This window comes from Aulonocara sp. 'chitande type north' Nkhata Bay, linkage group LG19 (genome assembly GCF_057382095.1).
Source record: "Aulonocara sp. 'chitande type north' Nkhata Bay isolate Kocher_YH1m ecotype deep benthic linkage group LG19, A_spYH_male_GT1.1, whole genome shotgun sequence".
Taxonomy (NCBI): Eukaryota; Metazoa; Chordata; class Actinopteri; order Cichliformes; family Cichlidae; genus Aulonocara; species Aulonocara sp. 'chitande type north' Nkhata Bay.
In genome coordinates, this window is record NC_141362.1 from 22,933,737 (window position 1) to 22,958,020 (window position 24,284).

General features: G+C 38.8%; 3 gene segments (V, D, J or C); 2 read left to right on the plus strand and 1 right to left on the minus strand.

The window, feature by feature from the left end:
- The first annotated feature begins 974 nt into the window (after positions 1-974).
- Positions 975-1,456, plus strand: LOC147307011 (Ig kappa chain V-VI region NQ2-48.2.2-like). The segment is given in 2 exon segments: positions 975-1,026; positions 1,119-1,456. Coding segments are annotated over 2 exon segments (390 nt in total).
- A 2,420-nt stretch (positions 1,457-3,876) lies between these two features.
- On the minus strand, positions 3,877-5,746 carry LOC147307012 (Ig lambda chain C region-like). The segment is given in 2 exon segments: positions 3,877-4,393; positions 5,088-5,746. Coding segments are annotated over 2 exon segments (474 nt in total).
- Positions 5,747-14,512: 8,766 nt separating this feature from the next.
- On the plus strand, positions 14,513-18,088 carry LOC147307013 (immunoglobulin lambda variable 7-46-like). The segment is given in 4 exon segments: positions 14,513-14,803; positions 16,220-16,404; positions 16,497-16,669; positions 17,770-18,088. Coding segments are annotated over 4 exon segments (381 nt in total).
- The last annotated feature ends 6,196 nt before the right edge of the window (positions 18,089-24,284 follow it).

The following is a 24,284-nucleotide window of genomic DNA, read 5'->3' on the forward strand; positions in this document are numbered from 1 at the left end:
GTTTCATACCATAGACAGAGACTTGACTTTATAAGTAAACATGCAGTAACATATACAACCTGCTAGATTAGTAGTTAGTATGTTAAAACAAAACAAGTTTTACCTCACAGACTGAGGATCTGGTCTTCTTGAGCTTCAATAATTATTATCTAATGAGTTTAAAATCAAAAAGCTCTGTGAGGTCTGAGCAAAAATGCCAACATCATCATGTTAAAGCAATAATAATGCAGTTATTTTCAGGAACTCAAAATGCATCTGAAACTGCAGAGTGTGTTATAAAAAAAATATAAAATATTAAAATATGTTACTCATTCTTTCTCAGTAAAATTTGAGGTCAAAAAAGGTGGTTCTTTTGTTAGTTAGTTTTTATTTTTTTCTTCATTTCAGGCTCATTTGCCAATAACTTTTTGACTCAGACTGATGAAGCCAAGGAACATTTCAAGCAAGATGTGCTGCTTTTTCCCTCATTTATTTTTGTTGATAAATGAATGATTTGTTTTCTAAGCTATTACCACTCAATTACCTGTGGTAGTTCCATGTAATAAGCATGCAAAATGCAAAGCTGCCCGTTTCTATATAATAACATATTATTAACCTATTAAAAAACTTAATTGAATGAACTGGAAAAACATATGCAGAATCAATATAATTAAAATTGAATGAAGAATACACATGAATACATTAGATTCACATATACTCTTTCACAGCATAATTAATATCTAGATGACAATACATAAAATGGTAAAAATATTTCAGGTAGGAAAGAAAGTAGAACACATTCAAAATGTTCAATAAACAAAAATAAGATATATAAATTGCCTTCAGTGTGTTGAGAGCAGAGAAATGATTTCCATAGAGAGGAGGCTTTGCATCATCAGCTGATCCTCCAGAGAACTGAGAAGGTTTATAGTCCTGTGACTTCAACACTGCAGGACTCACATCTGTCAGTCAACACAGCAGAAAGCACAACCACCATGACTCTCATCACCATCCTCATCTGGACGCTGACCTGCTGCTGTTTTACAGGTTCATTCACTCAGCAACATTTCAAACATGATGTGCTGCTTTTTCTCTCATTGATTTCTGCTGATAAATGAATGATTTGTTTTTGTCTGCAGGATGCAGCGGTCAGGTGACTGTGACTCAACCTCCAGTACTGACATCTACTCCTGGATCCACTGTCACTCTGACGTGTAAAAACAGTAAAAATGTTGCATATTGTCCTGATAGTGATAACCAGTGTATGTCCTGGTATCAACAGAAATCTGGACAGACTCCAAAGCTCCTAATAAAACAGGGGAACAAAATTCAGTCAGGAACACCAACTCGATTTAGTGGCAGTGGAAGCAGCTCTGACTTCTCTATGACCATCAGTGGAGTTCAGGCTGAAGATGCAGCAGTTTACTACTGTAAGAGTCACCATGTAATAAACAGTGCTAATGTGTTCACACAGTGATTTGCAGTCGTACAAAAACCTCCCTCAGTCAGACTGCAGAGACACTGAGCTGTTACAGCAGGAACTGACTGCAGAGGAAGAGACTCTGACACAGACCACTGAACACAGAGCTGACAGTAATCTCACCAAGCACTAAATCCATTCAAGGGCATTTTAACATAAGGATTTAAATAAATAAATAATTACATTTTAATAAAAACATAACAACTAATTTTAGTTAGGTTTCCTGACTGTAGTCACAACAAGAGTAGTCGTTCATATGAACAAATGAAATATATTTTCTTTACCTTTGTATTCATAGGAAGTTTGTTCATCATGACATTTAAAAACAACAAAAACCAACTGCCAGTTTCAAGTTTTTTAATACTGTGTTATGTCACATCATTTTCATACAATTCCTCACCATTTTCAAGCTATTGACATATTGAAATATCAACTGAAATCAAGTAGTAGGTAGTTTTAATTGTAAATAATAAATGTAACCCATTGTGCTTGTCATTAACTAAGAACCCCCCCCCCCCCCCCCCCCCCCCCCCGCAAAAACAAAACCTAAGATATCATAAAGAGAGTTTGTGCTATGCTGACAAACATGAGTCAACCAGAGATTAAAGTGAAATTTTGAAGGAGGGGGAGCCCTAAGAGTGGGTGTTGAGGTGCAGTGTGGGGAAAATAATTACTTAGAAATAAGTCACATCATAATTTGTGTTGTGAGCTCCAGTAAATTGCTTTTGCTTGTGTGTATGTGTGTGTCGCTGTGGTCAGCTGACCTGAACAAAATGTAAGTAGAGAGCCATATAACTGATTTCCAACAATGCAGAGACTATAAATATAATATAAAAGACAAATTTACTATAGCACAGGGCTAACACACGGAGATAGACAACCATTCACACTCACATTCACTCCCACAGGCAATTTAGAGTTACCAATTAACAAAATTGGTAACTCTTAAATTCAGTCAGGAACGCCAACTCGATTTAGTGGCAGTGGAAGCAGCTCTGACTTCTCTATGACCATCAGTGGAGTTCAGGCTGAAGATGCAGCAATTTACTACTGTAACAGTGCCCATGTAATAAACAATACTACTGTGTTCACACAGTGATTTGCAGTCGTACAAAAACCCCCCTCAGTCAGACTGCAGAGACACTGAGCTGTTACAGCAGGAACTGACTGCAGCTGCTGAAGAGGAAGAAACTCTGACACAGACCTCTGAACACAGAGCTGACAGTAACCTCACCAAGCACTAAATCCAGAATTGTGCAGATATATTTAATTTGGGGTGATTTTAGAAAGGATAAAAAAAACCCAGACCCATCCACAAAGTCGCTTTCTCATTGTGTTTCCACCTGTATTCACAGGAAGAGTTGGCAAATTACACAGAAAGATCAGATTTTTTTTTACATTTATATTCCCATTAAGTCTCTTGATGATTATAAAACAAAGTGATCTGAGTTTTTAATACTGTATGATCCCACGTGTATAATGATTTGTATAATGATCAATTAGAAAATGGTAGGTACAAATACAGCGCCTCTGGAAAGTATCCACGGTACTTTACTTGTTCCATATTGTGTCACATTACATCCTTATTCCAAAATGTAACTACTGAGATTCGCTTCTTTTCCACTTGATGATCTGCTGCACCTTGCGGTGTGGTAGGACTGTATCACTCACACTTTCACACACAGCTGGTTATACATGAGATCACTGACTGACATTCTCTCTCCCCTATTTTCTTTCACACCCTGGGAATTTTTTGGACTTTACCCCTTGGACATTTTTTTATTTGGGACTTTGAACAATAAGCTGTTGTGTAGAACATTCTCCACATGTGAAAAGAGTGTGAGATTTTCATTTGAATGTACAATGGATTTGTGTAATCTGTTTCTATAAGAGTTAAGGAGTCAGGTTACTAGGGTGCACCCGAGCATTGAAACCCAACGTTGAAACTGAGAATTGAAAACCAAAAGTAACATATGGCCAAGTCATTGTCTTAGCAGTTTATGTGTTTTACTTTTCTTTCATTTTTGTAAGTTTCCTTTCTGCAACTGTAAAGTGCCTTTAACCTGTGCTTGTCAACCTCATGGTTTTTTTCACTAAAGTCGGCTGGTTCTTTTGAGTTACATTCTTGTCTCTGTGTCTCATTTAAACACACCCCTGTGCTCCTATAGTCGAACCTATTGGCCCATTGATATATTCTTTTCAACAATTCCCCTTACTGTGTTACATATACAACTACGTTTATAGTGATTCAACCTTTATATTTATCATTAAATATGAGCAAAAGTTCATGAGCACATCTTTTTTAAGTGTAGTGACAGAAACCGATGTGTATTTATTTCCAAACTTTAATAAATTGCATTTTTTTTTATAAAAGTTATAAATTCTTATAGATAAAGAATCAAAAGATAAAATGTTAGTGATTTTTCATGAACTGGGATTTTATTTTGTTCTGCAGACTTTCTTTTTATAGCATGGTTTGAAAACACAATGTGAATAAACAGATGACATCTGCATGCACAACAACAGACAACAATGTTTGCAGGAAAATTAAAACAAACGAAACATGTAGCTTCATCAAACACATATGCAAACAGGAAGTGTTGCTGAAGTTCTACTCTGAGCAGTGGTCAGGGTCCAGGGTTTGAGTGACAGGGCACTGTCCACTCAGACTGGCCTCACAGCTCACTGAGCCCGCCTTCCTCCACTGGTCTGCAGAGAGGCTCAGGGTGCTGCTCCAGCTGTAGTGGCCGTCTGTCCCCAGGACCTCCAGGCTGCTTGACACACCTGAGGATGTGCTGGTGCCCCCCACCTTCCAGCCCAGCTTCCAGTTTGAGGGGAAACCGCCGGCAGCCAAACACACCAGAGTGGCACTACTCAGTTTGTCTTCCTCTTTGGAGGGAGGGAGGACAGTGAGGGTGGGCCTCACCACACCCACTGGAGGAGAGAGTGGGGAGAAGAGCAACCAAAGACATAAGAATCAAAGCAGGAAAGAAATACCTACATGGTGTTTAATCATTAATTATTGATGAATATTATTATTTCTATAATGTTTTACAGTAAATATCTCATCTATGTGATAATTTTCAATGTTACACTCACAGAGTTGAAACACTCATGTACAGTTTAAACTTTGTCATCTGCTTCTTTCACTTCCTTTTAAACTACAAGTACAATCAATCATCCATGAACTCAAAGCTGGTCTGTGTTTACTGACACTTTTTTTTTTTTTAACTTTTGGGGAAATCCATAAAATACTGATATTTTCAAAATAGAAACAATAAAGAAATAAATCCACAAACACTATATTTGACAATCAAAGCTTGAAAATAACAAAACCTGAAATATTTTAACTGGAAAATACTAAAAAGATATTAATTAACATTTCAGAGAAACTTAAAAATGAAAAGGGAACAAAATATTTTTTTGTGTTTTTTTTTTTTAACATAAATTCTGACATTTGTAAAACTGAATGAGTTTCTCAGGGAAGTTATTTTGCAGACTGTGAGATCAACTTTGTTTTATAAATAATGAAAATGATCAACAACAATCACCAAACTTGATCAAATATCTTTTCAAAATTTTATAAAATGTTTTGTAATGGTAGTAAATTAAAATTTCTGGTACTTACAGTCAACGGTGAGTTTGGTTCCTCCACCAAAAGTCCACCACAGTGATACAAACTCATTAAGTGGCCGTACAAAAACCTCCTGCACTCTGATCAAGCATCTAACCACTGAAAATGAACCTTTTTTCATGTAAAACATCACAGCACACCTCATTAAATGCAGAAGATGATTTCACTAAAGTGACTTAAAGTGTTTAATAATTTTAAATCATGATTATCATAATTGTATTTTTAGGATTAAGAATTGAAAGACAAAACTTAATTTTCACCTCACACATACACAAAACTGTTTAAAACAGCAAAGAGAAACATTTCAAGAAATCATGAATTCTGAAACTATGAGAATATAATAAAGATGGCTTTACAGGTATATTGTATTTGTTGATACTAAAATCAAAAAGTAAACATACAAACCAGAGTGCCATTTTAATCCAGGTGTTAAAAATATGTAAATATGCTTCCAATATATTTTCTCTATTCCATAAAATCTTTAAAGGTATTAGTTCAAAACTATTTTCTTTTGCTTTTGTGCCCCAAAGTTTCCTTCAGTGTGTTGAGAGCAGAGAAATGATTTCCATAGAGAGGAGGCTTTGCATCATCAGCTGATCCTCCAGAGAACTGAGAAGGTTTATAGTCCTGTGACTTCAACACTGCAGGACTCACATCTGTCAGTCAACACAGCAGAAAGCACAACCACCATGACTCTCATCACCATCCTCATCTGGACGCTGACCTGCTGCTGTTTTACAGGTTCATTCACTCAGCAACATTTCAAACATGATGTGCTGCTTTTTCTCTCATTGATTTCTGCTGATAAATGAATGATTTGTTTTTGTCTGCAGGATGCAGCGGTCAGGTGACTGTGACTCAACCTACAGTACTGACATCTGCTCCTGAATCCACTGTGACTCTGACCTGTAGGACCAACCCAGCTGTTCAGAGATGGTCTGATGGTGACACCATGTTCTGGTATCAACAGAAATCTGGACAGACTCCAAAGCTCATAATAAAATTTGTGAAAACACTTCAGTCAGGAACACCAACTCGATTTAGTGGCAGTGGAAGCAGCTCTGACTTCTCTATGACCATCAGTGGAGTTCAGGCTGACGATGCAGCAGTTTACTACTGTCAGAGTCAACATAACATAAACAGTGTTTGGGTGTTCACACAGTGATTTGTAGTCGTACAAAAACCTCCCTCAGTCAGACTGCAGAGACACTGAGCTGTTACAGCAGGAACTGACTGCAGAGGAAGAGACTCTGACACAGACCACTGAACACAGGCCTCACAGTAACTTCACTGAGCAATAAACACATTCAAGGCCATTTTAACATAAGGATTTAAATAAATAAACAATTACGTTTATAATAAAAACATAACAACTAATTTTAGTTAGGTTTCCTGACTGTAGTCACAACAAGAGTAGTCGTTCATATGAACAAATGAAATATATTTTCTTTACCTTTGTATTCATAGCATGTTTGTTCATCATGACATTTAAAAACAACAAAAACCAACTGCCAGTTTCAAGTTTTTTACTACTGTGTTATGTCACATCATTTTCATACAATTCCTCACCATTTTCAAGCTATTGACACTCTACCAGGAGAAATTCAAATTCAGGAGAAATCAACTGAAATCATCTAGTAGGTAGTTTTAATTGTAAATAATAAATTTAACCCATTGTGCTTGTCATTAACTAAGAACACCCCCGCCCTCCCCCCCGACAAACAAAACCTAAGATATCATAAAGCGAATTTGTGGTTATTGCAAAACGTTTGTGCTATGCTGACAAACATGAGTCAACCAGAGATTAAAGTGAAATTTTGAAGGAGGGGGAGCCCTAAGAGTGGGTGTTGAGGTGCAGTGTGTGGAAAATAATTACTTAGAAATAATTCACATCATAATTTGTGTTGTGAGCTCCAGTAAATTGCCTTTGCTTGTGTGTATGTGTGTGTAGCTGTGGTCAGCTGACCTGAACAAAATGTAAGTAGAGAGCCATATGACTGATTTCCAACAATGCAGAGACTATAAATATAATATAATAGAGAACTTTGCGAGGGCACTTTTATTAATAAATGGCGTTAGTAGTGGGATAATAAGGCAGAAAAAGAAAATAATAATATGTTAATTTCTAAGCTATTACCACTCAATTACCTGTGGTAGTTTCTGTGTAATAAGCATGCAAAATACAAAGCTGCCTGTTTCTATATAATATCATATTAATAACCTATTTGAAAACATTTCCTGGTAGTTGCAGCAGGAAATAAACAGAAATAAGAAAAAAGCAGAGCTGCAAAATGCAAAACTGCTTGTTTGTATTTATTAACACATTAATAACAACGTTAATACTGTTTTATAACAAACTTACAGAAGAGCAATGACTACCAGGAAACACATGTGATGTTTTCTGTGTAATAATCTGTAATTTAATACCATGGTAATGATAACTCATTAAATCAAGCACCACCCAGACTTCACAGGTGCAGGTGTTCTCACTGACCCATGCTATAATTTGAATATGTATCGTGCATCCAGTAATGTGAAATTTTTCAGTTTTTAACAAGACTGGTATGCACAATAGTAATATTGTTTTATCCCTGTCACACTGAATGTTTTGTCATCAAAGTAACTGCAACACACTCTGGTGGACATAATATAACAAATTGACTAAAATGAGCTTTTTGGACATAATTGGAAGGGAACTCACCGCATCACTGGAGTTAGAAGACTAACCTAACAGTATGCTCATGGGTAAAAGAGCAACCAACAAACAATCTAAGCAACAAAAAACAAACAGAAAAACAATTAAACTAAAACAAACAAAAAAACCCAAACAAAACAAAACAAAATAATTTCTTTTATTTTTGGAAAGATCCAATTCACCTGTACATGGTTTAAAAATATCAAATACCTGGTTTCTGTGGAGTAAACCCTTCATCACAGGGTTTTACAGGAGCTGTGCAGGACTAAATTATTCAAACAACAAACTAATATTAGATAAGTTTACAATTTAAAAGCTTTAAAACACTATGTATAAGTTTCTTTTTTGAAATACATGTAGAATGAAAAGGTTGAATGATCCTCTCCTCAGCTGACCTCCTAAAATGGGTTTTGCACACTTTCATGCATCACTTCTCCTCACAGTTTAAGTTCTGCTGTCACACATGCTCTCATACACTTTCATTGAAAACTGAGTCAGGATGGTGTTTCCAATGTTGGTGGTTCTTTTGTTAGGCTTTCTGAGTCAGGGTGAGAGATTCTTACATTTAAGACACAGACTGTTTTATATTTGATGAAATTTTCTTTGTTCTTTTTATGTTTGTGTCTAAAAAACAAACTTGTCATTTTATTCTTCGTTTCAGAGTCATTTGCCAATAATTTTCTGACTCAGACTGATGAAGTCAAGTCTGTCAGTCTTGGTGGGACTGTGACCATCAGTGCTACAGGGAGTTCAAACATTGGTGCTGATCTCAGTTGGTACCTTCAGAAAACTGGAGAGAGTCCCAAACTTCTTATATACGGAGCATCAAGTCTCTCTTCAGGAACTCCGTCTCGATTCAGTGGCAGTAGATCTGGTTCTCAGTACACTTTAACCATCAGTGGGTTTCAGTCTGAAGATGTTGGAGATTGTTGCTATTTGGGCTGTCGTTGTAGTCGGATGTTTAAACAGTGATTTATAGCAGTACAAGAACCTCCTTCAGTCTGGTTAAAGGCTGCAGGTGCAGTGTGCTGGACTGTGATGAGAATAACTAATCCACTAACACAAGAATCATCAACCACAAACGCACTGAATAAAACTAAAACTAAAGAAGTATACAACTACGTTTATAATGATTCAACCTTTATATTTATCATTAAATATGAGCAAAAGTTCATGAGCACGTCTTTTTTTTAGTGTAATGACAGAAACTGATGTTTATGTATTTAGTTACCTTCATAAATGGCATTTTTTATAAAAGTTATAAATGATCATAGATATAGAATAAAAGGTTAAAACATTAGTGATTTTTCATGAACTGGGATTTTATTTTGTGATGCAGACTTGTTTTTTATAGCATGATTTCAAAGCACAACATGAACAAGCAAATGAAATCTGCATGCATAACAATAGAGAGTCAAATGTTTGCAGAAAAATATGAACAAACAAAACCTGTAGCTTCATCAAACACATCATGCAGACAGGAAGTGTTGCTGAAGCTCTACTCTTAGCAGTGGTCAGGGTCCAGGGTTTGAGTGACGGGGCTCTGTCCACTCAGACTGGCCTCACAGCTCACTGAGCCCGCTTTCTCCACTGGTCTGCAGAGAGGCTCAGGGTGCTGCTCCAGCTGTAGCGACCGTCTATCCCCAAGCTTATTGAAACCCCTGGGGATGCTCTGTTTGTCTTCCTCTTTGGATGAAGGGAGGACTGTGAGGGTGGGCCTCAACACACCCACTGGAGGGGAGAAGAGCAACCACAGACATAAGAATAAGTCCTGGAAACAGTGGGGTTTGAGCTTAGACCCAACGCTCTCTAACAAGCAGCTGACTGAAGCCTTAGGCTTCACTGAACTCCCACCCATAAGCAAAACTGCAACTAACTTTACATCTTCTGAACGTTCAGGCACAGGCCATTTGAAAGCAGTGTGCCTGTCCCACAATCCCCTGGGCTCCACTGGCTTTGAGCTGGTGTTAAAGACTCTGCCCCTCCACTGCCTCACACACGTGGACCTGTCAGCCGTATACAGAGGGCCTGCTGATTACCCGGCACTGGAACACTTCGCCAAAGTCCTGTCACAGGTGTGCATGCAAAAATCATGCAATGTCATTTATTGTCGAAAGATATAACTATGCAATCAGGTTAAGACTTTTGTTTTTTTGCAGGACGAGTGCTCTCTGACCCACCTCAGCCTGCTGCAAATGGGCTGACAGACAGCAGCGTAGCTACCTTGGCGAGGTTTGTGTGTGAGGGCGTCATTTCTACGGCTCAGTTATTACTCAAGTTATTAGGGCTTTGCCTTTGTTTAAATTGTCACTCTTTACTGGCCTGTTGGACTTTTTATTATAATTTCACAGGTGCCTCTCGTCGTGTCCCACACTGGTGAGTCTGAATCTGTCAGGAAATCTGTCTGTTACATCAGCGGGACTTCACAACATCCTGGCGTCTGTCAGAGAGGCCCGTCGACCACTGACACTTCTAAACCTCGAAGGTATGCATATGTGTGAACTTGGAGATACTCCATGGACATGGAGTTTCACACTAATTCACAATTTGGATTTCTTTGATGTTTTTATCACCTGTGCAAAGTTGTACTTGGCAACAGTTTGTTTCTTGCTATCAGTCTGTTTCCTTTTGACACATTTCTAAGTTTGAACATTTAGTATGTATGCACAGAGGTGTTACATGGTGAGTACACACACAGACATTACAATATAGAAGTGTGGTTTAAAGATAAAAAAAAAAAGATTAGTTGTGAATTAATTTTCCATTTTATAGGGCAGAAAACATTGCTGGATGCTAGCTAATTGGCTACATTTGGATGTCAAATATTTATAGGGGGGGAAATGGACATTATGGATATGAAATAAAATGTTTCTTTGTTGCTTAACCTGCAGGTTGTCAGGTCTCTGGCCCTTGGGAGAGTCAAGATCTGGACAGTTTGTCAGAATTGGTCCAGGATATCCATCTTTGCTCTCAGGCCCTCAACAAGCTGGACCGACAGACCTTGAAGCAGCGATGGGACAGGACTCAGTCACACGGACACTTTCTCGACCGAAACTCCAAGTGCCTCCTCTCTGCCACCTCCACTTGAGGGTTGCAGGTGTGTTCATAATAAATAATTAATAATGAATTATTAATTTCATAATAATTCATAATAAAAGTGGTCATTTTTATAAACATTTTGTTTAATGAGGCTACACCAAAAAGAAACAAGATAAAAACAAAATAGAGTGACATGGTGTCCACCAACAGTCTGTTGATAGCTTGTGTTTTATGCATTTTTCTCTGCCTTATTTATACATGTAAAGCTCTGTATCTGTATAAAGAGTCTGTGTTAGTGTGTGAGAGGCAGTGTTGGGAAGGTTACTTTTAAAATGTATTCCATTACAGAATACAGAATACATGCCCCAAAATGTATTCTGTAACCTATTCCGTTACGTTACTCAATGACAGTACCGTATTCTGAATACTTTGGATTACTTAATATATTGTGGCGAGTTCAGACAAGGAGGAAACGGAGGTATCGTTTGGTCTTGCTTCCCGTGAGCTAGCCAGGGAGCACAGCCGTTTATAACATTTGCAGAAGAACACACTGCCACTAGCTAACTGCTCAGCGTGGCAACCACAACACACATAGGGCGCCCTCTGACCCCGGAAGGACACACCGTCGCAGCGAGAGGGCGTCACCCGTCACCATGGCAACATACACAAAACATAACTGTACAAGCAGAACCCCGAACAGCCCTGACCCGCTACAATATTATCATGCTTTTTACAACAACGTGAATGTACTATTGCTGTGTGATTTATTACTATTACTGAAGGTCCGCGACTCCGAACTGTAGTAAAGGGACCTCTGACTAATGCTGGGCTCACACTGTGCGATTTTTGGCCCATTTTGAGCCGATTTTTGAGTCGTGCGATCGTTTTGGCGATCGGCCCGATTTTGGCCTTCATTGTGCGTCGTGCATCGTGTAGTATACGTGGGGTAACGAGAAGCGATTGACACCTCACGACCAGCTCCCGATCATCAATCGCTTGGTCGTGAGGGTGTCACCGCAGTTTGCCACACTGCGCACGCGCAAACACAAATGTCAGCGAAAAAGACGGCGTAGCACGGCAGTGCAGCGTGTGATCTGGACACAAGCGAGGGAGGCACAACCTGTAGAACCATCCGAGCCCTTTCGATGTGGCCTCACAAAATTATCACGACCACAACAACCGTGAAAATAGTTGGATCGACACTGCTGCTCAATCACAGCTGCCTGACCAATGTTTTTCATTAGCAATTTAGCAAAGTTGATGGTGGTGGTGTGTCTGTGTGAGTGAAAGACGGAGAGGGAGAGCGAGCGACAGAATTTATGTTATAACCTTCATTTTTATGGACGCACAGTGTGAGCACTCAGGTCGCATCAGAGCATCGGGCCGTATAGTGTGAGACCCTGCATCGTGACCTATGAGCTTCTAACCCCTGCGAGTCAATTGTACAGTTTGAGCAGGAGCTGAATCGCGCGACTGAAAAAAATCGCACAGTGTAAGCCCAGCATAATACGGCTGGTAGCCGAAAAATAGCTCTACTTTGTTGTGTGGGTCAACTTTTCTTGCGACAGACAGAGAGAGGCGTTGAAAGGCTGCTCCAACGGAACTTGTTGTTTTCGGAGGAAAACACGAACACAGTGTACAGTCGAGTCTTAATAGCTTATGTTAACCATTCCTCGCCGTCAGTCCCCTGACCGTGGTCGGGAGACACGAGGGGAGATGCTTCCTCCAGGGCCGAAGTTTGTCCTCCTTCGGGGTTAACTCCCTACACTTTTGTGGAGTAGTGAGGCAGACAGAAATCAGCCGAGGCACCGGAGAGTACTGAAGAGATGAGGCTTTAATAACAGTACTGCACACTTTGGAAACACACTGCATAGCCTGTAGCCCGTTAGAACGCTGCTCCCGGTCGCCCTCTACCCATGACACACTCTCTCACTCTCTTTTTTTCTCTTTCGCTCCCCGCGTTTCCTTCACGCGCATGCTCACACACACATTACATACACTCCTTACTGCACCCAGTCACACACAAGACAGCAATTCCTGCAACACTTACTTACAACTGGGCTCGTCAGGCTCTTCTTGGCTGCAGTGGTTATTATTATATTTACATGCTTCCAGCTCCCGTTTTTGCTCGATGACTGCTCGTACCTTTCCACTCCCCTTTTTCTCCCTCCTAGCGCTCACAGACACATAACGTGTATGGCAGTCCATTCTCCCAGCAGCACGGACTACACTGAACATGATGCTACATTCTTTAGAGCTATGCTTGTAGCATTCTGCCTGTTAGCTTAGCACAACAACAACAACAACAACGAAAAGGCGCTCTCTCACCCAGGAAACACACAGTCGCAGAGAGAGAGAGCGTCGCCCTGTAACCATGGCAACCGTAACGCTGCCGCCTGGAACAAAAGAACATAGCTGGCAAACAAAACCCAAACAGTCCTGACCCGCGACAAAATGAAACAGGAAAGTACCCCAGTGTATTCCATTTATTTCAACAAAGTAACTGTATTCTGAATACCACTTTTTTAAACGGTAACTGTAACGGAATACAGTTACTCATATTTTGTATTCTAAATACGTAACGGCGGTACATGTATTCCGTTACTCCCCAACACTGGTGAGAGGTTTTGTGTCACAATGGTCCTGTTTTGTAGGATTTGATAAAAAAAACCCCAAACACAATTAAAGTAACCGACAATGCTATACGTTGACATCGTTCTTTCACTGTAAGACTCAGCAGGCTATGGTGAATAATCACAGTGATTTTCAGGTCTCTTAAGAAATCTATCTAGGAGCTATGACAGTGTAAAGACACCCTGCATTTTTAAATGTGCGGCGACATTTGAATGAGGCGCGTACCAGCAGAGGGAGCCAACGCACCACAAATGGTACACAGCCACAGATGCGCTTTGTGCAATGTATTTGTGACATGCAGGAGTGTCCGCAAAGAAATGTGGATAAGTTGAAAATCAAAAGCTAAAGAGCTCATTCTTGCACTGTTTTGATCAGAGCACTCGTGGGAATGTTCAAGTGTTGAGAATTTGTAATTATAAAGTGAATTAGGGAAAGATATTAGATACTGCCACTGGCTAGATTTCAACCCGGGTCTCTGGCTCCCAAAGCGCGTTCTCCATAATATATTTCAAGCGTTTACCACAACTGAGAGGTGAAAATTGCTGTTTCTTCGTGTTACAAAATGTTCTGTAACTCCAAAAGTACACGGGCTGTCGACATCATTCTTTCACTGCAACAATCAGCATGCTTTAATAAAAATAAAAAAAATCAAGGCGGTTTTCAGGTCTCTAAAGAAAAATATATCTAGAAGATATGACGAGTTGAAAACGCCTCTGTTACAGAATTTCAGCTGTCATTTTCACTCAAATCTCCATATACTTTGTATGTGGACATTTTTTTTAACTGTGTTGCTTCGAGGCCATTTGCGAGAAAACGGCAACTCCTACAATGATGACAGTGCCATTTTGTGAAAGGCAAGAAAAATACCTATGTTTTGATGTATAATTTGTGTTAATGAAGGCAAAATTGAGCGTTTGTTTGGACATGAAGAAAAGCGTGTTTGGCGGTCCATAGCAACCATAACAACCAATATTGATTGAGGGAAAAGTGATTTTCAGACAGCGGTAAAAGGCAGAGAGAACCCATCCAAGCAAGCATAGCAGGTGAATTTCAGAGCCAGGGATTTTTTTTTTTTTAATTTTTTTTATTCAGCACACTTCCCCAATTAATGGTCTGCATGGGATTCGAGCCACTGCCCTCTGAGGCAGTGGTATATTTAAAGTCCACACCGTGCACAGCCACACTTGCAGTAACGGAAATGTAACGGAGTTAGAAGTTAGCAGAGAGTTAGCTCGCTAGTTTCCATCTAAATATAATATACCAGGTTCTGACTGAGGGATTTCTAAAACAAATTAAAAGGCACAGCTCTGCTATCACTTCGGACATACATGAAGACAGGAAAGTAAGCAGCAGTGATGTTTGTAGGGTTACTGAAGTTTGGCTAGCTGGTATATAGTGATGTGCTATGTGACTAGCGAAACAGCTATGTTAGCATAACATTAACACCGTGATGAAGGGGAGCTTTGACGTAATGAGAAGCTTTGAAGTAAGGATAATGAAACTTTGAGAAAAAGACAGTACTGAGATAAAAGTAACATGAGATGTTATGAGGAAATAGGAGAGAAAAGAGACCAATGTGGGGCAGCACGGTGGCACGGTGGTTAGCACTGTTGCCGCACAGCAAGAAGGTCCTGAGTTCAATTCCAACACCAGGCCGGGGTCTTTCTGTGTGGAGTTTGCATGTTCTCCCCGTGTTTGCGTGGGTTCTCTCCGGGTACTCCGGCTTCCTCCCACCGTCCAAAGACATGCAGCTTGTGGGGATAGGTTAATTGGATAACCCAAATTGTCACTAGGTATGAATGTGAGTGCGAATGGTTGTTTGTCCCTGTGTGTTAGCCTTGCGACAGACTGGCGACCTGTCCAGGGTGTACCCCGCCTCTCGCCCTATGACAGCTGGGATAGGCTCCAGCGCCCCCCGCGACCCTGAAAAGGATAAGCGGAAGTGAATGGATGGATGGATGGAAGAGACCAATGTGTGATTAAAGAATAAGAGAATATAAGAGTTATTGGTCAGTTTATGGTTCAATAAGTGTTTGGTCACAAAGTTGAAAAACGTCCTCCTTAGTAAAGACGTTTACTAAGATTTTACTCAGGTGGCGCTGCTGACATTTGTGGCCTCAGGAATAGCTATGATCAGAAGATCATTTTGAGATACACTTGTTTGTGAGTAAAAAGAGTAATTTCGGACGAGGAAGTCCGACAGAAAACACCTGGTGCGGTCAGGATGTTTAAGTGACACAGAATTTCAGAAAATCAAGTCAGAAATGGTTTTGTGGCTCTTGGTAAACTGATTTTGAAGGAAAATCAGTGTTTATTGTGCTGAAGTAACAGATCCAGTGCGGTCTGAAGGGAAGAATCAGCTGTACAATTCTGAGTGTGCAGCGTTGTTGATATTAACAGATCCGGCGTGGTCTGAGGAAAAGAAATAAATCGGTGAATGAAAGAATGAAAAAAGAAAAAAAAAAAGAAAAAGAAAAGCTAAGAAACTGTAAAATGCTAAAACATGAATTATGAGATTTTGGCAATATATTTAGAACAACAATAGAGGCGCAATGTCTGTTACCAAAAGTATGAAGTAAGCTTACCAACCAAAGTGCTGTTTTAATCCAGATATTAAAAATGCAGAATTATATTTTCTTTATATTTTCCTCCATTACATAAAAAGTCAGTGGTATCATTAAAGTTTGTATAATGTATAATAGTATTAGTTCAAACTATTTTTCTTCTGACTTTGCGTCCCTCGTTGCTGAGAACATAGAAATCATTTCCATAGAGAGGAGGCTTTGCATCATCAGCTGATCCTCCAGAGAACTGAGAAGGTTTATAGTCCTGTGACTTCAACACTGCAGGACTCACATCTGTCAGTCAACACAGCAGAAAGCACAACCACCATGACTCTCATCACCATCCTCATCTGGATGCTGACCTGCTGCTGTTTTACAGGTTCATTCACTCAGCAACATTTCAACCATGATGTGCTGCTTTTTCTCTCATTGATTTCTGCTGATAAATGAATGATTTGTTTCTGTCTGCAGGATGCAGCGGTCAGGTGACTGTGACTCAACCTCCAGTAGTGACATTTACTCCTGGATCTACTGTCACCCTGACCTGTAGGACCAACCAAGCTGTTGGTGGCTGTGGTGCTGGTCAGTGTATGTTCTGGTATCAACAGAAATCTGGACAAACTCCAAAGCTCCTAATTCGACATGTAAGCATAAGTCATTCAGGAACACCATCTCGATTTAGTGGCAGTGGAAGCAGATCTGACTTCTCTATGACCATTAGTGGAGTTCAGGCTGAAGATGCAGCAGTTTACTACTGTAAGAGTGTGCATAGCGGGCCAGTGTTCACACAATGATTTGTAGTCATACAAAAACCTCCTTTAGTCAGACTGCAGAGACTCTGAGCTGTGACTGCAGCTGCTGAAGTAGGAGAGACTCTGACACAGACCAGTGAACACAGAGCAGACATTAACCTCACCAAGCACTAAATAAAGAAATTAATTTAAACACGTCATGTCTATTGAGGCATTTCGAAATAAGAATTTTAAAAACATCTGCTGTGATCAAGTCATTTTCTGTTAACATTACATTACTTGAATAATTACATTACATTCACATGAAGAGTTTTGCTGTTTGTATAAACAGGTGAAGCATAAATGTTTATATTTATATTCGTATTAAGCTACTTGGTAATGATAAAAAAACAATCTGTTTTAAGATTTTTATCATTGTATGTTGCCACCTGTATAATGAATAAAAAACACTGATTTTCTCTTGATCATTGTCAAAATAATGAATCTACAGTTGGGATTTTTTTTATTTCAACACATTTATATCTGAAAGACCAAAGATAATCTTATTCATCATTAAAAGCTGTATTTGCAGTAATAATCATACTATTACCATTTAACAACATCCATACCCACCAGCTAAGTTACATATCACCCTCTAAGTTGATGTTGCCAACTCTGTACAGCAGTGCTGTTTGTTCCAACCTTACAACTCATATTGCTAAGAGTAGCAGGTTGCTTATCTCACACTCAACTCCTGTCTTGACGGTTTATCATCACTGGGGGAGCAAAGAGCCCTGCTGGAGGTGAGAGCAGAGACAAATGAGGACTTTGTTAGTTCAGCTTAGAATAAACACTGAAAATTGATGTGAGGTTTGTCCACCTCTCTCCAAAACTTTCAAATTTCATTTGCATTTTTCTCATGGTTTTTTTTGTTACTTAAGTGCTTTTGTAGAAGAGCGGATTTGAAGGTATAAAATGTCTCTAATCTATTTCTGCTCATCTTTAAAATGCAGCATTGCTGAGTCACAGAGAGCTGCTTGGAGGAGGAGAGAGCAGAGACACATGAGAAGCCTGTTGTGTCAGTTTAGAGTAAAAACAGGAAACAAGTCAAACATTTGCCCATAACCACAGCAAGATTCATTAATAGTTCATTAATATTAAGATAGTTGTTCATGTTGCTGGAAGCCAGCAGGAGAAGTTTTTGACAAGTTGTGGTTCTCACAAAAATCACATGACTGACTATCATTACTGTCAACCTAATGTACGAAAGGAAAAATTCATGTGGTAGGTTAAAGGATCCTGAGGCTACATATGTTTAATTATTTTTATGTTATTCCAGCATCCTTTCTAAGTCTAATAGATAAAATGAACGATAATAAAATTAGATGAATAAATAAATAATTATTTTTATGTCTTACTACTCCTCAGATTTTAAGATTTTCTAATGGACTCACACAGAAAACCTCATTAGGATGATTTTTCCAATAACTCTGTCATGTTGGGTTTTCTGAGTTGCTGCAGATTATTACTGTCTGTGTTGGCATGATGGTGGAGTGTTCACACAGTAATTTATAGCTTTACAAAACACATCGTTCACTTTGACTGAAGGCTGCAGGTGCAGATTGTTAATGAAGAGACTGATGAGAATAATTGGTCCACTAAAGACAACCAGAGTCATCAAGCAGAAACACAATGAATGAAAGAAATTAAATCAAGTCATGGATTTTAGATGCAGCATTTACTTGAATTTAAATATTTATGTAACTTATGTAAGTTTTTGTTCATGAATAAATTTAACAAACCAGGTAAAAAAATGTTTTCCAAATATGCAACTATTTTTCTAAAGTTGCAAAACCTGCACTTTATACAAAGGAATTGAAGGGAAATGAAAAGTGACCTCACAGTTCTACTTATGAGCCTTATTAATGTTCATCAATTTTCTTTTGTGAGCTGAATAAAAACCTTATTGTCTGCAAAGATGTTTTAATTAACATGAATGTAACACAGTGTTAAAGTGAACGCAGTGAACTGTTGATTTATTTTGGTGTTAAGTTTTGCCAGACATCATCTATTAATATAGATTTATAAAAGTTCTGATACTTGAGACTAAATGTCTTGTTGCTGCAGTTATATTCTTGATAGATTTGTGTACATATAACCACTGATGAGTTTGGTTCCTCCACAAAAAGTCTACCACAGTGATTCAAAGTCATTAAGTGGCTGAACAAACACCTGCTGGACTCTGAACAAGCATCTAACCACTTTTTTCGAATAAAGCTAACATTTTACAACCTCTGTGTTGAAAAAAAAGAGGTTACTACCCAATCATTTTCATTTCTTTTCAAAATGTTTCTATACTAATTCTTAATATTTATTTAATATTTCTTTATGTTATAAAAATGACTTTGAATCCTGATAAAAATGCAAAATCATGGGTTAAAAATGAAAACAAGAGAACTACGAATGTATTAATATTTGTTGACAGAAAAACAGAAACTGTATGTGTGCCAACCAAAGTGCCATTTTAATTCAGATGAAAAAAAAAGGGATTTATTCATTCATTGTTCATTCAGGATCTTAAAAATGTGATAATAATAATGAAATAATACAAATGATGTAATAATAAGAATGATGTAATAATAATTAATGTAAATCTAAATAATATTGTCCTTCAGAGAAATCGTTTTGTAGTCCTGAAGATGGAGAAGTTTACTCCTGCAGAGCGACTGGGACTGTCTGTGGTCATGATGGTTGAACCTCCAACCACTTTCCCAGCTTAGCCTCAGAGTGCTGCTGCTACTGTAGCAGCCGCCCTTCTCCTCTGTACTCGTCAGGACTTGCATTGTCACATCTGGGGATCCCAGGCCCTGCTGGAGAGGAGAGCCTAGTCTGGATGCTGACCTGCTGCCTGTAATTATTAGCCTTTTTCAGGCTCTTCTCCACAGGACGCCTGTCTTTTTCAGGGACAATCTTCATCCACAAATTCATAAAGTCCTTGTGAAGGGTCAGTTTCTTGATGATTGTTCGCCCATGGTACCTGTGGAAGATTACAGTTGTCATTAATTTTCATTAACCCTTAGATGGTCATAGTCAAAAAAGGGACCCTTTTGGGTCCCGAGGACCATAAAAGGGTGTAAATTTTGACGGCTATCCAAGGGTTAATTGTGTAAACTCACAGAAAATAAATTTGATGCACTTCAAACCCATTTAAACCCATTTAAAAGTACCCACCTGGCTTCAGGTGCAGCATCCCCTGCCATTCTAGAGGCAGCAATTAGAAACCTTTCAGTGAAGCTTCCTGCTTTCAGGATGACGGCTGCTCCAAGTTTGTCAGTTGTGCAGGTGTTGAGCCGTGCTATTCCTCACTGCGACACAGCGATGGCTGAGCAAGGACAATATTAGACACACAACTCAGTGAACATGATCTCTCTTTCATGTCTTCTAATAAAATCACTACAGCTTCTTCTCTCCTCTTACGTCAGTCCTGTGTTAAACAGAGCGCTCAGAATCCGTCCATGGCTGCAATTTTCCACCATGGCATCAAGCGCCAGATTGACCTCCTGATGAAGAAAGTTGTTGTTGGTCTGTGCAAGCTTCAGCAATAGAGCTCGGCCTGTTGCTTCAACTTCTGGGTCCATTGTTTTCTGGAGCTGAATGTAGAGCTCATCGATGGCATGTATGGCTTCACAGGCTATTGCTGAGCGTTGGTTTTTCACCTAAAATGTGAGTGAAAATCATCAGTTGAGGCTGTAGTATGCACTTGAAGGGAAACTAGCTGCATGAAACACATATAAGAAACATAAAGTGTGCAATACCTCCTCAATGAGGACCAGACACACTTCATGCAGTTTAGTCTTCAGGATGTCCGAGTGGTGCTTTGCCAGAGACTGAATAGTTTGCAACCCCTGTCTTTTCTTAATCCTGTATTTACACAACACAACATTGAACACGACTTCAGGAACACCACAAATAACACAGCCACATTATGCAGCACTGTTTCTGTGCAGTATTTAATGTCTCCTTACTACGTTTCTTACCAGTCGTCTGAAGACAGCAGACTAAAGCTGTGGGACAGGCTCTCTACAGGTGTAGCTAGAGGCGGGAGTTTGACCCTGCCCTCTCTTGGATTATTCTGACTGCACTGACTGTCTGCTTTCTTGTCTGATAATCAACAAGGTTAGTAAAAAGAAACGGTACTTTCTTCTAATTCGAAGCATTGTACATGATGCAGTGATTAATTGTTCATTAAAATCTTTTTAAATAATCTCTTAATTTAAAGTTTGATTATTTAGCATCTTCTACAGTTACTGAGGAAAACCACTTACTGTCTATAGGGACGACTTTTGCACGGCGCAGCAGCGTCCCAAGCCGAGGTCCTCGTTTTTGCGGTATGGGAACTGTTGGAGGTTTTGGAGTCAAAGGCTTTACTGCAGTAAATGTTTTGGTTGGTACTGTGTGTCCAGGTGAGGTTACAATCCCATCCTGGAAATGCTGCAGTTTTTCCAAAATAGGCCCAAATTTGTCTTTAACTGTCAAGACTCTTATTTCACGAATGACCTTCGTGTCTGTTTAGACAAAAAAATAACTAAATAACTACAAATTGACATCTTACTAAAAAAAACAACAACAATAAACATTTTTCTTCCTGATTTTTGTTTTTCTTCAAAAAAGCATATAAAATGAATGGACAGCAAGAATATGTGTAATTTAGCATTAAAATAGATAATCTACAGTCTCAAATTTTAAAATCTAAACTAACTGATTAACAGCAGGTGTAACCACTAAAGAAAAGCATCACCTTTGAACCGAATTTCTTATATACTGAAAATGAAATCTCTTCTCAGGAACCTTTTCTCGATTCAGTAGAAGTAGATCTGGTTCTCAGTCTTTAACCATCAGTGGGTTTCAGTCTGAAGATGTTGGAGATTGTTACTATTTGGGCTGTCGTTGTAGTCGGATGTTTAAACAGTGATTTATAGCAGTACAGGAACCTCCTTCAGTCTGATTAAAGGCTGCAGGTGCAGCGTGCTGGACTGTGATGAGAATAACTGATCCACTAACACAAGACTCATCAACCACAAACACACTGAATAAAAATAAAACTAAAGAAGTATACAACTGTGTTTATAGTGATTCAACCTTTATATTTATCATTAAATATGAGTAAAAGTTCATGATCACGTTTTTTAAGTGTAATGTTTACATATTTGTTGGGGACTTGTAGTAAACTACAAGCACAATCAATCATCCATGAACTCAAAGCTGTTCTGTGGTTACTGACACTTTAATTTTTTTTAGTAGAAATCCATAAATCATTATTTGAAAAAAGTCATTTTCAAAATAAAAACAATAAAGAAATAAATCCACAAACACTTTGTTTGACAATTAAGGCTTGAAAATAACCTGAAATATCTTAATTGGAAAATACTAAAAAGATATGAATTAACATTTAAGAGAAATTTAAAAATATCCACATTTCTACATAAAATTAGATATTTGTAAAACTGAATGAGTTTCTAGGGAAGTTATCTGGCAGACTGTGAGATCAACTTTGTTTCATAAATAATGAAAATGATCAACAACGATCACTGGACTTGATCAAATATCTTTTCAAAATTTTATAAAATATTTTGCAAATGTCCAAAAAGTTGATTCTCTTGATCTGGACGTAACGTTTTGTGGGAGAAATGTTTCGTCACTCATCCAAGTGCAAATGGTCGTAGTTGGGAAAAGAAAACATTTCTCCCCCAGTCAGACTGCAGAGACAACTGAGCTGTTACAGCAGGAACTGACTGCAGCTGCTGAAGAGGAAGAAAAACAGTTCAGTGAAGACAAAGCTGACACAAAGTCATGTTCTGCACACATTTTCTGAAAAGAAAAACAAAAGTTGGCTGTAGGAACGGCATTGGTCAGCTGGTGAGTTGTGCCAAGTTTCCTCCACGCATGATGTCTGGGATTCAGGTTAAAGCGTTCTTTATTTCATCAGACCAGAGAATTTAGTTTCTCATGGTCTGAGATTCCTTCAGGTGCATTTTTCTGGGGAATCACTATCATCGTGTTATTGGCCAGCTTCACGTCTAAGGCCCTTCTACCCTGATGTCTGAAAGACTCATGGTGGTTTCAGTTCTTCAATATTTGGGAGAATGGAGGCCACTGTGCTCTTTGAGACGTTCAATGCTGCAGAAATTTTTCTGTACCCTTCCTCACAAAGAGACTGTAACATACAAAATGTGGAAAAAAGGTTTTGACCTCCTAGGTGAAGAACTGAACACAAAAGAAAGGTGTTCACAGTAAGTCAGTGCAAAGACAGTAAACAGAAGTGTGAACAAGGACAAAAAACCCACAATGAAAACATGACAAAACATACAAAGTATAAAATAACCACAAAAAGCCCACATTTATACAAAAATTGCAAAATGGCATAAAACTATATAAGGAAATGCAAATAACCAAACAAGCCAAATTATACAAACACACTATAAAGAAATACATCAAATGCAAAAGGCACAAAATAAGACACAGTCATACAAAACATGTTCAAACAGAAATTATTTTTTTAAAATTAAAATTGATCAGAAGGAAAAAAAATGTGCCCTGCATGGATGTGCAGTCTGCTTTTTGGATCCATGTATAAGAGTCAGTTTCATGTGTGTTCTCTTATTTTGACATAAGAGGGCACTATTTGTACAGCAGCAATGTACAATATCCACCCAGACTTCATAGGTGCAGGTGTGTGCTCACTGACCCATGCATTAATTTGAATATCTGTCGTGCACCCTGAATGCAAAATAGTTTTCTATAGTTTCAGTATCATATAGAAATGTTTGTCCTTGTGTAAAATGACAATTTTTAATATTTTGCTGGGTGGACAGCTGTCTATACGTGTATAAGCCCGTCTCTCTGAGCTGCACAGCCAGCACAGAAATCTGTAATTACCTCAACTCAGTACTGACAAAATAAGTTAGTGTCTGTTTATTAGATCTTTGTTGTTTCAGCAGAATCAGATCCATACTTGAATTAACACTAACAATCAGTGGAGTTTAGGCTGAAGATCTAGATTACTACTGTGTTGAAACCGATGTGTGAGAACAAGCACATTGGTACAGTTAAAACTAATATCAAATTAAACTGGTTAGGGATTGATGTGCTGCAGCGATGATCTCTTGGAGGAGATTAGAGACAGCACTCCAGAATACTGATTTTTTGGGGGGATTAGATTAACCAGGGGTCCCCAATCCCAGTCCACGAGGGCTGGTGTCCCTGCAGGTTTTAGATCTCACCCTGGGTCAACACACCTGAATCACATGATTAGTTCATTACCAGGCCTCTGGAGAACTTCAAGACATGTTGAGGAGGGAATTTATCCATTTAAGCTATGATAGATCAAGGACATATCTTAAACCTGCAGGGACACCGGCCCTCGTGGACTGGGATTGGGGACCCCGCCATAGACAGAGACCTGACTTTAAAATTAAACATGCAGTAACATATACAACCTGCTAGATTAGTAGTTAGTATGTTAAAGAAA